The sequence below is a fragment of the Hibiscus syriacus genome, unplaced genomic scaffold (genome assembly GCF_006381635.1).
Source record: "Hibiscus syriacus cultivar Baekdansim isolate YM2019G1 unplaced genomic scaffold, ASM638163v2 tig00005459_pilon, whole genome shotgun sequence".
Classification (NCBI taxonomy): Eukaryota; Viridiplantae; Streptophyta; class Magnoliopsida; order Malvales; family Malvaceae; genus Hibiscus; species Hibiscus syriacus.
This window is the reverse complement of record NW_024062058.1, coordinates 993690-1007976: the sequence shown is the minus strand read 5'-3', so window position 1 is coordinate 1007976 and position 14287 is coordinate 993690. Positions and strand designations below refer to the sequence as shown.

Sequence of the window (14287 nt, the reverse complement as noted above, 5' to 3'; positions counted from 1 at the left end):
GAAGGAAAATTTATGTGGCTATTAACCTCTTACATGAAAACGTTGACACTGGAAAGTTGTTCTTCACAATGGCATTTGAGGTTAACGACTTTTCAACGTGGAGTTCAACGTTTTCAGGTAAGAGGTTAACGAAAACATAAGTTTTCCGTCACGCACTTTAACTTCTTTTAACTTTGAGTGAACGATTTGTTACAAATCGATAATATTAGTGACCAAATTATTACTTTTGAAACTTCAATTGGGAAAACTAAAATTTATTTAAATATTAGTGACCATTATTATAGTTTACCCAAAAAATACCGCCAGACAACTCCAGTAGCCAGTGGATTTATGAATTTAGTTTAACTTTTGAATTCATTAGATTATTAAATTGATATTATTATATTTAATATCTTAATATATTTTTATATTTTATATGATAATAAAAATAGTATTAATGAAAAAAAAATTAATTATATAAAATTATTGTGATAATGAAATCGATTTAATATTATTAAATTAATTCCAAACTTATGACTATGTAGGATCAACTCTCAAATTAAAATCCTAACTTCCAATCACGTTCAATGTAATCCTTAATTCTATAAAACCTTCTTATTAAGAAACTAGATTTAAATTTCATTCAATTTAATCCTTTAAATTTTAGTCTTTAATTCAATTAAATCCCTTCAACTTGCATTTATTCCAATTAAGTATAAAATTTAAAATTGAGCTAACTTCTAGATCCAATTTTCCTCGGTACTTTCATAGTGAGTTTGATTTACGATTCATCTTTTCTGGTATGGGTAGTAAGTTACGGATAAAAAGTGATTTTTATCTATATGTCTGTCCACATTTTGTTCTATGTTTTTTCTTTTTCTATTTATAAATCTCTTCTCTCGAGACTTATAATTATTCTAGGATCAACTCTTGGATTAAACTGCAAACTTTCACTCACATTCAATATAATCCTTAATTTTATAAAATATACTTGTTAAGCAACCAAATTTAAATTTCATTCAATTTAATCCTTTAAACTTTAGTCTTTAATACAATTAGATCTCGTCAACTTGCATTTATTCCAATTAAGTCTAAAATTTAGCATTGAGCTAACTTCAAGGTCTATTTTATTTGGCCAATACTTTCAGATCGAAACTCAAGATGTGACATAGACTACGAAATCAGCAGAAAAGTGCTATAATCTTGTGAAAGGCCCAGGTTAGTCGTCTACTGTGATAAGCTCGCATCCTGAAACTCGAGGTAAGCTTGGCACCCTTGATTGAATTGGTCGGCTTGTTTCTCATAGAGACCTCATCGTGGGACTAGTTGGCTACGAGTGTGATCACTTGAAGACCTTTACATGTCTTTCGTCGTGCCATTGGGCGAATCCTAGTCTAAATGTCAGTTTTTGTGTACTACATTACATGTTTGGTCCACGATCATTACATCAGTATCGATGAACAACGAGTGAAGTGGCGGTTTACTGTGACTGTGGTTGTGCGTTTGGGGTTTCCCATTTTATGCCTATATTTCCCCATCCATACTTTCATTATTCTTTGGCTAATTTTCGGACTTTTTATTACTAAGCTCAGGTATACAGTACATCATCTTTTTCTCTTTCTTTTTCATTTAGGATCAAAATTATTTAAATCCTTTAAATTCGAGTAGTTATATCATGGGATCAAATTCCATTCAAGAAATAATCAGAAATAATGATTTTTTAAATAAATTTAAAATTAAATATTATAACCTATTTAGCATCTCATTTATCTACGTGCTTGTATTTTAATTATTCAACCATTTCTTTTAAATCATATATAACGTTTTTACTTTTGTATAATGTTGTTAAGCTTGATCGTTGACTAACTAAAAATGATGATGTGATATGGTATAACAATAATTTTAGTCTTCAAGATTTTCACATTCTATCGATTTTGGCCATAATTTAAAATAGTTTGTTAGGTTTGACTCATAAATATACCGGTAAAGAGGATAGGGGATGGAGCGGAGTGAGCGAAGGTACAAGGGTTAATTTTGTAATTATGTACCAAGTTTATCTATTATAAATAGAGATGTAACCTAAATCTATGAGACATTGAATAAAACTTCTAACGCCGCCTAGACACCGAGGATGTAAGCACATTGCTGAACCTCGTTAAAATTATTATGTTCTTTCGTTTTTCTTTACCCGAACATCAACATAGTTTAATAGATCCGCAATAGTTAAAAAAATCTTAACAATTTGATCTTCATTTTATTTTGAAATAATTTAATAATATTTTTTAAATATTGACAATTTATTGAATTATTTGAAATTAAGAAAAAAATAATAAAATGCATAAATAGTATGAGTAAAACTATTATTATACTATGCTACATAATCATTTTTGTTAAGTTAATGATCAAAGTTAACGATGATATATCAAAATAGTAATAAAACATAAAATTAAGTATAATTTCAAAAAATAGTTATATGAATAAAACATAAATATAAAAACAAATCGAATATCAAATAAATAACTTAACATAAACTTTATAAAATATCATAAATATATTCATAAAAAAATCATATACTTAAGAAAACTTAAAATCAAAATAAAATCTCACCAACAAGAGTTGGTTCAAGTGGTAATCAACTTGATATCGCTTAAATACAGTCTAGAGTTAGAGTAGAAAATTATTATTGGGAGACTCAATCACCAAAACTAGGTGTGCGACGTGGGTTAATCCAGATTACTCAAAATAAAACCATGAAATCGGAAGAAAAAAAAAATTAAAATAAAATATCAAAACAACAATAAAATAAAAGCTGCACCCAATGTATTTGAAATGATAATAGAATTACATTTAGTACAATATTACAATCAGTTTTAATGTACTGAATGTAATTATTGTTTTTTTAGGAATTCTCCTGCTATAAAACTCGATTGCCTTGATTACATTTAATGCTTTGAAAAATGAAAGCAAATTAATCAGATGAAATTAAATGATATAGCGCCATTGGATTTACATCGCCCACCAAGCCATTAGATATTAATTCACTTATTTATTGGAATCGGTGTCGTCGAGCTACTGCCATCCACATCGGAAAATGATAAAAAAAGACGACGGCTCAGGCGGTGAGCGACGCCGTGCCACTCTAACGGGTTCCATGCCACCTGAGCCGATCAAGTGAGGGAAATTGAGATTAGCTTTTGATCCACGGATCTTGAAAGCGGCTTTATCGTAAGCCAAAGCTGCATCTTCAGCCGTTTCGTAAGTTCCTAGCCAAACCCTCAACCCATTCTTCTCGGGATCCCTTATCTCCGCCGCGTACTTTCCCCACGGTCTCCTCCTCGCTCCCCTGTATTAATTGCACCCTTTTTTCACTCGCCTCCCGCGGCGGCGGATCCACTATTCCGGACGGAGGACACGCAAAGCTAAATTCTTTGTCAAGGTGAAGGCCGGTGAAGCTGGAAGTAGACCCCCCGTGTAAAGGTGGCCGGTCGAAGGAGACGACGTCGTCTAAACAAGTGAAAGAAGATTCAAAATCATCAGCCAGAATATGGTGGCTAATGGAGTCCAAGAGAGCGAGATCTCCGGATACTGAACTACTCTCAGGCTGATCCCCCGACATTCTTTTCATCAACAGTAAGAAACCAAGGGAATTAAACAAGCAAGCGATCTGTTTAACGGGAAGCTGAAGAAGAAGAGTTGTCGTTTGTTGACATTTATCGCCCCTGAACCTAAAGCTGGGAAAAGTTTGTATAATGTGAAATATCCGTTTCTTCGAAGTTTCGATTTAAATATCAATTGTTATTCCAGCACATGCTTATTATTGTATAATTCGTTGGCATATAAAATTGAGCTACCAACGACGAAGCCAGGCCGAAGGGGGCCACTGCCAAGTTCATGAACACCTGGAGACCAGTTTAGGACTTTCTAGTTACTTGAACAGTCCAGCCAATTTTATTTTGATCCAAATAAGATCGGTAGAGAGATTTTATTAAGAACTTTGTGAGATTTAAACTATAATTTTATCATTTTTTGGTTAAGTACGCCGACCTTTGAATGTTGTTATTTCTATAACTCATCAAGTAATTTCAGTGATAGAAAGAATAATCGTCTTTCCTAATGATCTTAGGTTGAAGCAGTTATATTTATAAAGTGTGTACACAACGTTCATAACTAAAAAATATTATAAAATGATACTATCTTATAATTACCTTGTATCATTTAAGAAAATACCATATATTCGTATAAATAATGATATTTTAATAATTATCACGTATATTACACATATATATACATAATGTTATCGTTTTTTTGTCCTTTAACCCTAAAATAAACCATTTACCTTTTAATTTCATAGAAAAGTATGTAAATAAAAATTAATTTTAAAAAGAAAAAGTGTATTTAACCATCAAATATTTATATTTTTGGCCATCTCTAATAAAAAATTCCTCACTTTATCTATGAATCATCCCTTGTAAGACGATAAACCCTAACCCTAAAGCTGACAAAAGTTTATTGCGGTTAAAACTTGAAAATGGGTTGTCTGGCACTTAATCTGACTCTTCTAAGTTTCAATATTTATTTATAATATGTTAATTGGCTATTCAAACATGTGTTGAAACTGTGAAATTTATTAAGATGTTAAAGTACAAAAGCTACCACACCATTGCTTTCTTTTCTTCTTCTTGATATCAAGTCATCATTGTAATCCTACTTTGTAATTTGGTTAGTAAAATTACAAATATAATTATAACTAAGCGTTAGATAACTAATTTATCTATTTATAATTTCAAGAATTATTGTTGAGAAACAAAATGCAACCCATTTTATAGTTAACGATAGAAAACTAGACAGCTTTCCTGATGAAACTTGCATATCCTAACGAAATTTATAGACCTTCATCCAAGTAAAATTCATGTAAAAGTACTTGTTAATCAAGTTAGGTCAATAAATACCTAATAAACTTTGTTAAAAGGATTAATTATTCTAAAAATTCATGCAATTAATCACTGATATAATCAATACTCAATAGTGAATCACTTGTTTTGCTGAAGTTTATGTTTACTCTATAGATTTTTAGTTTACTTATTACGTTGTCATTAGTTCTGAAATTCGATATTTTTTTGTTACACTGAAATCCGAATTTAAATATATATATTTTTGAGTTAATAAAGAAAATATTTAAAATATATTTTAAATAAATAAAACAGCATGGTTTCCACATGTTTTATAAAAACAAAAGCAAACAATTAGATATTATTATAAAATTCTAAATAGAATCAACTTTTGTGGAAAATTTTACATTCAAATCTTCTGTACAAGCAAGTAGACTTTACCAGTTTATTAGCACAAGTGTCATTATTATTATTTTTAATAATTTAAGGTGATTATAAGGTAGTATTTATTTAGATTTTTTAGTCTATTAATTTAAATTCTATTAGTTTAAATTTAAATAAAATTAGATTTTAATATTTTTAATATTGTAGGTTTGTTTGCTATTCATAAATAGACTGTTTTTTTATAAATTTATAAATAGATGTTTAATTATTCCCAAATTTGTTCGGGTTCAAGAACATATTAGTGACATATTAATTTAATCTTCATAAATATTAAACAAATAAATAAAAATATATAATTTTAAATAGAAAACATATATAATTAGTTCCTTTAAAAGAATAAAAATCAAATACGGACTTAAAAATAAATAGGAGTACGACGCGTGCATTGATCAGGAATTAATGCAAAAAGCAAATGAAACAAAACTATTTTTTTTAATAAAAAGAACAAACGTGGGCACGTTATGGAGCATCGGTGCTTTATTTTATGGAACAAAATACAGCATGTGCTTAATTAAAAATTTCCTTCCCCCACTTCAAAATGTAATTAGTTTAATAATTACGACCGAACGCCGATGGAACATTCAGAGAAATAGATGTCAAATTGTTTCTTTCTTCCTATATAAACCCACAGTACCATTCCCCTGCGCCATGTCTTCACTAAATCACTATCACAAAGCTTGTCGAAATGGACATGGAGATTTTGTCTGAATCAGATTTCAACATCCTTGAATCTTTCCAACGTTTCTTCGATAGTTCTGACGAATCTATACTACCTCCGCCGCCGCCAACGACAACAGTTTCGACCTGCAATAATATCGTTCTTAAACCTTCATATAACCGGAGTTCAAGTTTCAGTGGTGTCTTTTTGAATGAGAGCTGGGGTGATTTGCCTTTAAAGATTGATGATTCCGAAGACATGCTGCTTTACACTACTTTACGCGATGCGGCGAACTCTGGGTGGAGTCCTTTGAACGGCGTTGGTTTGAAAACGGTGACTGAAGCGGTTGAACAAGAGTCATCCAGCGAAGAGAAGGAGAAGATCAACGTGGCGCCTTCGAGGGGGGCGAGTTTTAAAGGGGTGAGGAGAAGGCCGTGGGGGAAGTACGCGGCGGAGATAAGGGATCCTAAGAGGAACGGTTCGAGGATTTGGCTGGGGACTTACGAGACGCCTGAGGATGCTGCATTGGCTTACGATAGAGCCGCTTTCGAAATGCGTGGGGCTAAGGCTAAACTGAACTTCCCTCACTTGATTGGCTGTAGTGATCGGCAGCCACTCAGAGTGGGCTCAAGGCGTCGCTCAATGCAACCTTCAGCTTCCACAATGTCGCAGTCCAAGAGAAGGAAGAGTACAGGTTCAAGTAACTCCACAACTACAGTCGAGCTGCCGGAGAATACAACCTTAGCTGCACCAATGGAGGTGATTCAAATGAGTTCATGGACACCAGCAGACCAGTTTTGGAATTTCTAGTTACTTAAACAGTCCACCGGATCGGACCAGTGCCTAATCCTTGAGTTTCAATATTCTCTTCGAGTATCACTATTATCTCTAGATTGGATAGTTTTAATTTTTCATAAATTCTACTTGACGATTCCGATTTCTTGAATATCACACTCAACTTAAATGTCAACGCTAAAACAATTTTCATGTCTTTAAACCTCCATTGGCTTCGGCATTAGATTTACATTATTTAATCACTAAGCCATTTCTATTTATTGGCTTCTGGCATAGTTAAGCAGCTGCTAATGGGGCTAATGGCTCTGGTTGTGAGCGACGCCGTGGCCCCACTTGATCAGGTTTTATATTAATGCCCAAATTATATATTTTGTGTCTAATAAGTACCGATATTCTTTTTTGTGTTATTCGGGTGCGTAACGTTACAAACGTTAGTACTTTAAGTGTCTAATCTGCCAACGGTGTTAGTTTTTCTTGTTAATTGACACATGTCATTACCTGACAATTTTAAAAAAATTATATAAATTAAAAAAATAAATTATATATATTTTTAAATAGAAAACAAATAAATTTCAAAATAACCTCTAAACTTTAGAAACCTTCATTTCTATCTCTAAACCTACATCGACCGCCACCCTTTGTCTTTGAAGAAGCTCCACCTGACCTCCCCTCCCCCTGTGACCAAAACCCCTATGAAATCGTGATCGGTTGACTACAAATCAACGTTTTAAATCCCGCGAATCCTAGGTTGAAAATCACGATCTCACACGATTCCGATGGTGAATCGGTAACAACTACTGCGACGTATAACTATGATGATGGCAAGAACTACGTCGGCAGTGGTGGTCGTGGCCAGCAGAGAGGGCGGTGATGGTGAATTAAGGTTAGAGTTTGAGATTTTAGGGTTGTTTTATAATATAAAAAAGTTAAGATTTTTTTTATAAATATAATAATTAAAAAAAATCAAAATTATCAGGTTGTGACACGTGTCATTTAATGGGGAAAACTAACTCCGTTGACGGCTCGGACACCTAAAGTACTCACGTTTGTAACGTTATACACCGGATGGGCTAATAAAAATATAGGTACTTATTTGACACAAAATGTATAGTTTGGGCACTTATTTAGGCATTAAGCCTAAATTCTAACCCTAAGATGGACAAAAAGTTATTGCTATCAAAACGAGAATCTAAATGGTACGACAACTTAATTTAAGGTTAGGAAACGACATAGAAAAGACGTAGTCAAAAATATTATAAAAAATATAACATTTTTTGTTGAGAGTAACTTAAAATGTTAATTTTTTTCTTAATATTTTTTGTTGCAAACCTTTTTAGAAACCTTTTTGGTTTATCTTCTTTATAATATTTTCTGCTTAACTAAAAATATTAATCTTTTAACTTTTTAAGTTACACTCAATCGAAAATATTATATTTTTTTATAATAATTTTAGTTACATCTATTATATATATCATTCTTTAGTCCTAAATTAGATTATTGTTGAACAAAATTTATCAGTTAAAACATGAAAAAGGGTTACCTGGCACTTTACGTGATTCTACGAAGTTTCGATCTTTTTTTTTTGTTGAGAAAATCGCCTCAGTGACCAAAAATGCCTTATAATATACGATTTTAACCAACTTTTTTTGGATTTGCCAAAATGACCAACAAAATCGCAACGCGAAATAAAAATCGCAACGCGATCCCCAGAATCGCAAATCAGTTTCCAAAACCGCAACGCGATTCTTGAAAATCGCAATGCGATAGTACAAATTCGCATTGCGATTTTCCAGAATCGCAACGCGAATATGAAAATCGCAACGCGAACACATAAATCGCAACGCGTATCCGTAAACCGCAACGTGTATCCGTAAATAGCAACGCGTATCCGTAAATCGCAATGCGTATCCGTATATCGCAACGCGTATCCGTAAATCGCAACGATAATTCGTAAATCGCAACGAGAATCTGTAAATCGCAACGATAATCCGTAAATCGCAACGAGAATCTGTAAATCACAACACTAAAATTTTGGGTATATAACTACGCAACAGCAGCAAATCATAAACTAAATCCCTAAATCGCAACTCATTCCATCTCCATCTATCACTCTCTCCGGCGACATCCGTTCCTATATCCAACGACATCCTTCCCAATCCGGCAACAGGTTTTAGTTTCGCAGCTCGTCTGTTTAGTAAATTAATTTACAACCATGAAATCATCTAATGTTGATCATGTTTGGATAGATTTGTGTTTTGGAGGGTCATGGGATAATGTTCATGGTGTTTTACAATATATGCCTTTACCCATGAATCTTCAACTAAAATTGTCTTTACAAAAGTTAACTTATGAAACTCTAATGCTACGTGTTTCAAATAAATTGAATTTAGAGCCCCTAAGTGGATTTAGGCTATCTTATCAGAGAAATGGTAAAGTTTATTTGTTAACCGACAATGAAGATGTTGAACGATTCATTGCTTACATTAGTGTTTCACAAGATGATGTTACATTGTATGTTGTTGAACCTAGAGTAGTATTGTTGGGTCAGTAGCGGGTAGTAATCAACTAAGTTTTTCTCAAAACCCACAACCTTTCTCTAATCCAAATCCCAATCAACTTTCAGCACCAAATTTCGGTTTTCGTATTGACCAGTTAGACGATGATGAGCCAACAGAAAAAATTGTGAGTACTAGTCAGTATTCGAAATTTGGTCTTGGTCAATATCCGGACTTTGATATTGGTCAATACATGGATTTTGATGATGTTTCAGAAGAAGAAACAGACCCTGCGTGTAATGATTTTGATATTGGTCAATACCCGAATTTTGATGATGAAACAGCCGTTGCCGAAGAAGGTATTGTTGATGATAATGAGGAGGAAGTTACGACTGTGAATGAACATGTTGAACATCCATTCTGTAATTCATATAATCCTGAAGAAGAAAAGAAGAAGAAAAAGTCCCCGAAGAAAAGAAAATGCCACGGACGTATAACTGGAATATGCCAGAATTACTTCAGATACCGGAAGAAGAGTTGGTAAAGAAAGCAGTTGATTGTTACACAAAAGTTATTCGTATCAAGAAAGATGATTGTTTTGATACAAGGAAGACTTGAAGATAGCTTTGTATACGAAATGTGTGGAAGATGGCTATCAACTAAAAGTTAACAAATCAAGCAAAGATCGTTTCGAAACAAGGTGTATGATTGACAAAAACTGTACGTGGCGTATGATTGCAAAGAGAATAAAAGATTGCGAAATGTTTCAAGTTAGGACTTTTATTGATAAACATACATGTTCAAGAACCCAAGTTTTTCCTCACCATAGACAGGCAAACAAAAGGTGTTGGGTGGTTTTCTGGCTGAGTTAATGTTTTTGAATGGCAGGGTATATCGGGGACATGAAATTATGACTGACATGAATGCTCGGTTCAAGATTAGTATATCATATTCTCAAGCTTGGAGAGCCAAATGTTATGTCTTGGAATTATTGAGGGGGTCGCCAGAAGCATCGTTTGCCCAACTGCCGGCTTATTGTCACAATTTAAAGCTGAAAAATCTTGGTCGGTAACTCATATCAAAACAGATAGATGGACACTTTGAGTTGCTGTTTATCGCCATTGGTGCTACGGTTAGTAAATCAATATAATTTTGTTGACTCATTTTTGTTAGTTACATGCATTTCACATTTAAATGATTATAATTCTTGTGTATATTATTTTGTAGATTCGTTCGTTTATTACTTGCATGCGCCCAGTTATTATAGTTGACGGAGCACATTTGAAAGGTCGATACCTTGGAGTAAACTTATTAGCAGTAGCCATGGATGCTAACAATGAGATATTGCCAATAGCTTACGGGGTTGGCAAATCTGAAACCTCTGATTCATGGACATGGTTTATGGGGCATCTTAGGGATTGCATAGGTCCTATTAGCAATCTGACAATCATATCCGATAGGGCAAACTCAATTGACAACGCTGTTAGAAGGTGTTTCCCAGATGCTTTTCATGGACTTTGTGGTGTTCATTTGTATAGAAATCTAAAATCAAGGTCTGTTGGTATAAAAAAGCACAAATGGACATACTGGAAGGCTGTAAAAGCTTATCGGGAAGTGGATTTCAATAAGCATATAAATTATTTAAGACGTGTTTTGCCTCAGTGTGCTCAAACACTAGAAGATGTCGGGTTTGAAAGATGGTCAAGAGTACATCAACTTGGAGCAAGATATGGTTTCATGACGTCTAATAGTGCAGAATCAATCAACGCTCTAAGTCGTCATTCCCGGAAATTACCCATTACTATGTTAATGGAGTTTTTTCGAGCCTCTATTCAACAGTGGTACTACAAGAAAAGAAACCATGCAGGTATTATTTCTTTGAATTCGTAACTATCATATTTATATATTTTACTAAGTATTGTTTATTTAAATTTACAGGAACATTGGAACATCGTGTTACACCATGGACTGAAAAAAAGATAACGAAACGTGTTGTGAAGTCAACGTCATGGAGAGTTGAACCATGTTCAAACACTTTGTTTCAAGTACTGGATAATAACTTAAATGGGCTAGTCGATCTAAATGCAAAGACGTGTAGTTGTATGAAATGACAAACATCTGGTTATCCGTGTGGCCATGTTATAAAAGTTGCTCTTCATTTAAACCAAGATGATTCAAGCGCATACGCTATGGATTGCTACACTACAGAAGTTTATCGACAGACTTATGCCGAGATTGTCTACCCTATTCCACATCCTTCTGAGTGGACATACCAGATGACTTACAAACAGTTTTGCCACCAGCCATGGACAGAAGGCTACCTGGCCGACCAAAAAGTCACGATCGTATACCGTCTAAGGGTGAAGAGAAAGAGATCGACATGTAGTCGTGCAAGGAAAGTGGTCATACAAGGTTGACATGTGGATCACCAGTGCCATCACAATCATCTTTTCCTCTACCAAAATATGGATCCTCATCAAAATCCAAAGCTCATATGGTGTCAAGCAAAAGGCAATCATCTTTAAAATCTCAATCACAATTGGCTTCACCTTTTGGGACTGTTAACTTAGGTGATTTTTAAATGCAAACGTTGTATTATGTGGATTTTATGTATGAACTTTTAACATTTTCAGTTGAATTAATGACTCAGGCCAACCATTTTGACTTAACCAACTCTTGTTATTCAGTTGTTATCACTTATTAGGCATGCATTTGACTATCGCAACACGGAAATTACAATCGCAACGAGAGAATCGCAATGCGAAATGAAAATCCCAACATGAAAATCGCAATGCGGAAATGAAAATCGCAATGCGAAATGAAAATCGCAATGCGAAATGAAAATCGCAACGAGAGAATCGCAATGCGGAAATGAAAATCGCAATGCGAAATGAAAATCGCAACGAGAGAATCGCAATGCGGAAATGAAAATCGCAATGCGAAATGAAAATCGCAACGAGAGAATCGCAATGCGGAAATGAAAATCGCAATGCGAAATGAAAATCGCAACGAGAGAATCGCAATGCGGAAATGAAAATCGCAATGCGAAATGAAAATCGCATTACGATTCTCTCGTTGCGATTTTCATTATGCATTGCGATTTTCATTTCGCATTGCGATTCTCTCGTTGCGATTTTCATTTCGCATTGCGATTTTCATTTCGCATTGCGATAGTCATTTTTGCCTTCAACATAATGCAGATTGAAATCAACAAAATCAACCATTACATTTCAATCAATTAAACAAGCACAAATAAGAATTATGTTCGCATCAATTACACAAATCAACTTTTACAAATCATCTTTTACAAATCAATTAAACAATCAAAAATAAGCAATAATTCTTATTTCCAATCATCTACTATTGAATCAACTTTTACAAATCAATTAAACAATCAAAAAACAATCAATTAAACTATTGAATCAACTTTTGCAGCCATACATCATTTTCACGCAGTTCACTTCTGAGATTAACCTGCAGAAACCAAACATTTGCTCAAACAACACTTTCTACACATCTAAAACCTACAAACACAAATTATGAATTCTAGGTACTTAACCAAACATTTTCAAACCAAAAGTCTATAAACTTACCAATTGTTTATGGACATTTTTATAACGCGGATGCAGGTAGGCAGCGTCTCGTATATATCGATTTAGCCATATAATTAAGCACATATAACGCTGCTGACCACAAGCTCTGGCTCCTTCCGTTTGTTGTGGCGCGGTCTCGTCTCTAATAACTGTAATATTGAGCTTCTTTGGCTTCTTGTTTCCAGAACGAGTCCAATAATTGATCGCATCCAAGAATTTAGCCAAATGAGAGCTCCATCCCTTAATAATATCTCTTAAATCAGCCAATGATATGTAATTTATCATGCTGTCATACACTATTGTCTTAAGGGATGGGAGCTGAAGCTCGACGAGAGTACCGATCTCCTCACGCAAGGCATTGACCTCATCACGTAACTCATCCCGTGGAGGTGGAGAACAAGGAGATAAATGTCGTGAACTCTTTACCGTCGCCTATCATGAGATGATGGTGGAGAAGAGGCTCGATGATGTGACGGGATAGGTGATGGCTCTCGTTCTAGAGGTGTATAGTCGGGTCGATCGGCTCTGGGTAGGTGATGGCTCTCGAATTGGAGGAAGTGGATGCTGCTCATCATCCGTGCCATCAAAAAAACTCTGACTAGCTTGCCACAATCAGTGGCAAGCTCTTCCTCCGGGGTGTCAGTCTTTGTAATGGAATGTTGGCCTCCTAACAATATAAAAACTCAAACAAAGTTAAACGTTCTATTAATAACTGTGTATATATTATATGAAAGTATTGTGGTTAACTACATTTATTGTCGCATGGTATTAAGTCTTCCCAATCCAACAGATTTTCCTCTTCCAGGAAATAGCCTGGGAATATCATTTGACGTTTTTATTGCATATGTACGCACGGTCATCAAAGGCAGTAGACAACTAGTCCAGTAGCTTTCCATATATACGAACCCCACGGAAACAGATTCATGCATTCAGGTCCTCTACCAATATTATTAGCTCCCGAGGAATAGGTTGTCTGGCCTCTCTGCCTAAAAAGCCGGCATACACAAGTAGTAGAAGGCATACTCGGACAACATCGACGTCATCCATCCGAGTGAAACCATCTTTCTTATTAAACAATTTCTTCAGGTCGTCGACGTGTAGGTTCGGCTTCTCCATTGACTCATCCGGAAAAAAAACCGGGATAACCATGATGGGCGGCGATATGACGTAGTTGTACCGGCCTACATCATCGTGTCCGAATCGTAGACCAGTGATAAGCAGAACTCCTTCCGCCCAAAACAAGTATACACTGGTGGAAAATGAAACCATATCTCTTCCTCACCACGTTGTATACTGTCGGGTAGATTTGATGTCATGGTCTGAAGCCACAAATGGGTCAAATTAGCATCTCCACCCGGATGTTGTACTCTCAGCCATGGCCCGAAGAGGTTTCCTCAAACAATTGTCTTTGTGCAGGTGAAAGCTTCGAAGCAA

At 34.7% G+C, this 14287-nt stretch overlaps 1 protein-coding gene across 1 annotated transcript; it reads left to right on the top strand.

Annotated features, from left to right (window-relative positions):
• Positions 1-5997: 5997 nt before the first annotated feature.
• LOC120199438 (ethylene-responsive transcription factor 13-like) lies at positions 5998-6780 on the top strand. Its single transcript, XM_039200516.1, has one exon. It carries the CDS (start codon positions 5998-6000, stop codon positions 6778-6780), a length of 783 nt encoding a protein of 260 aa, XP_039056447.1.
• Positions 6781-14287: the final 7507 nt, after the last annotated feature.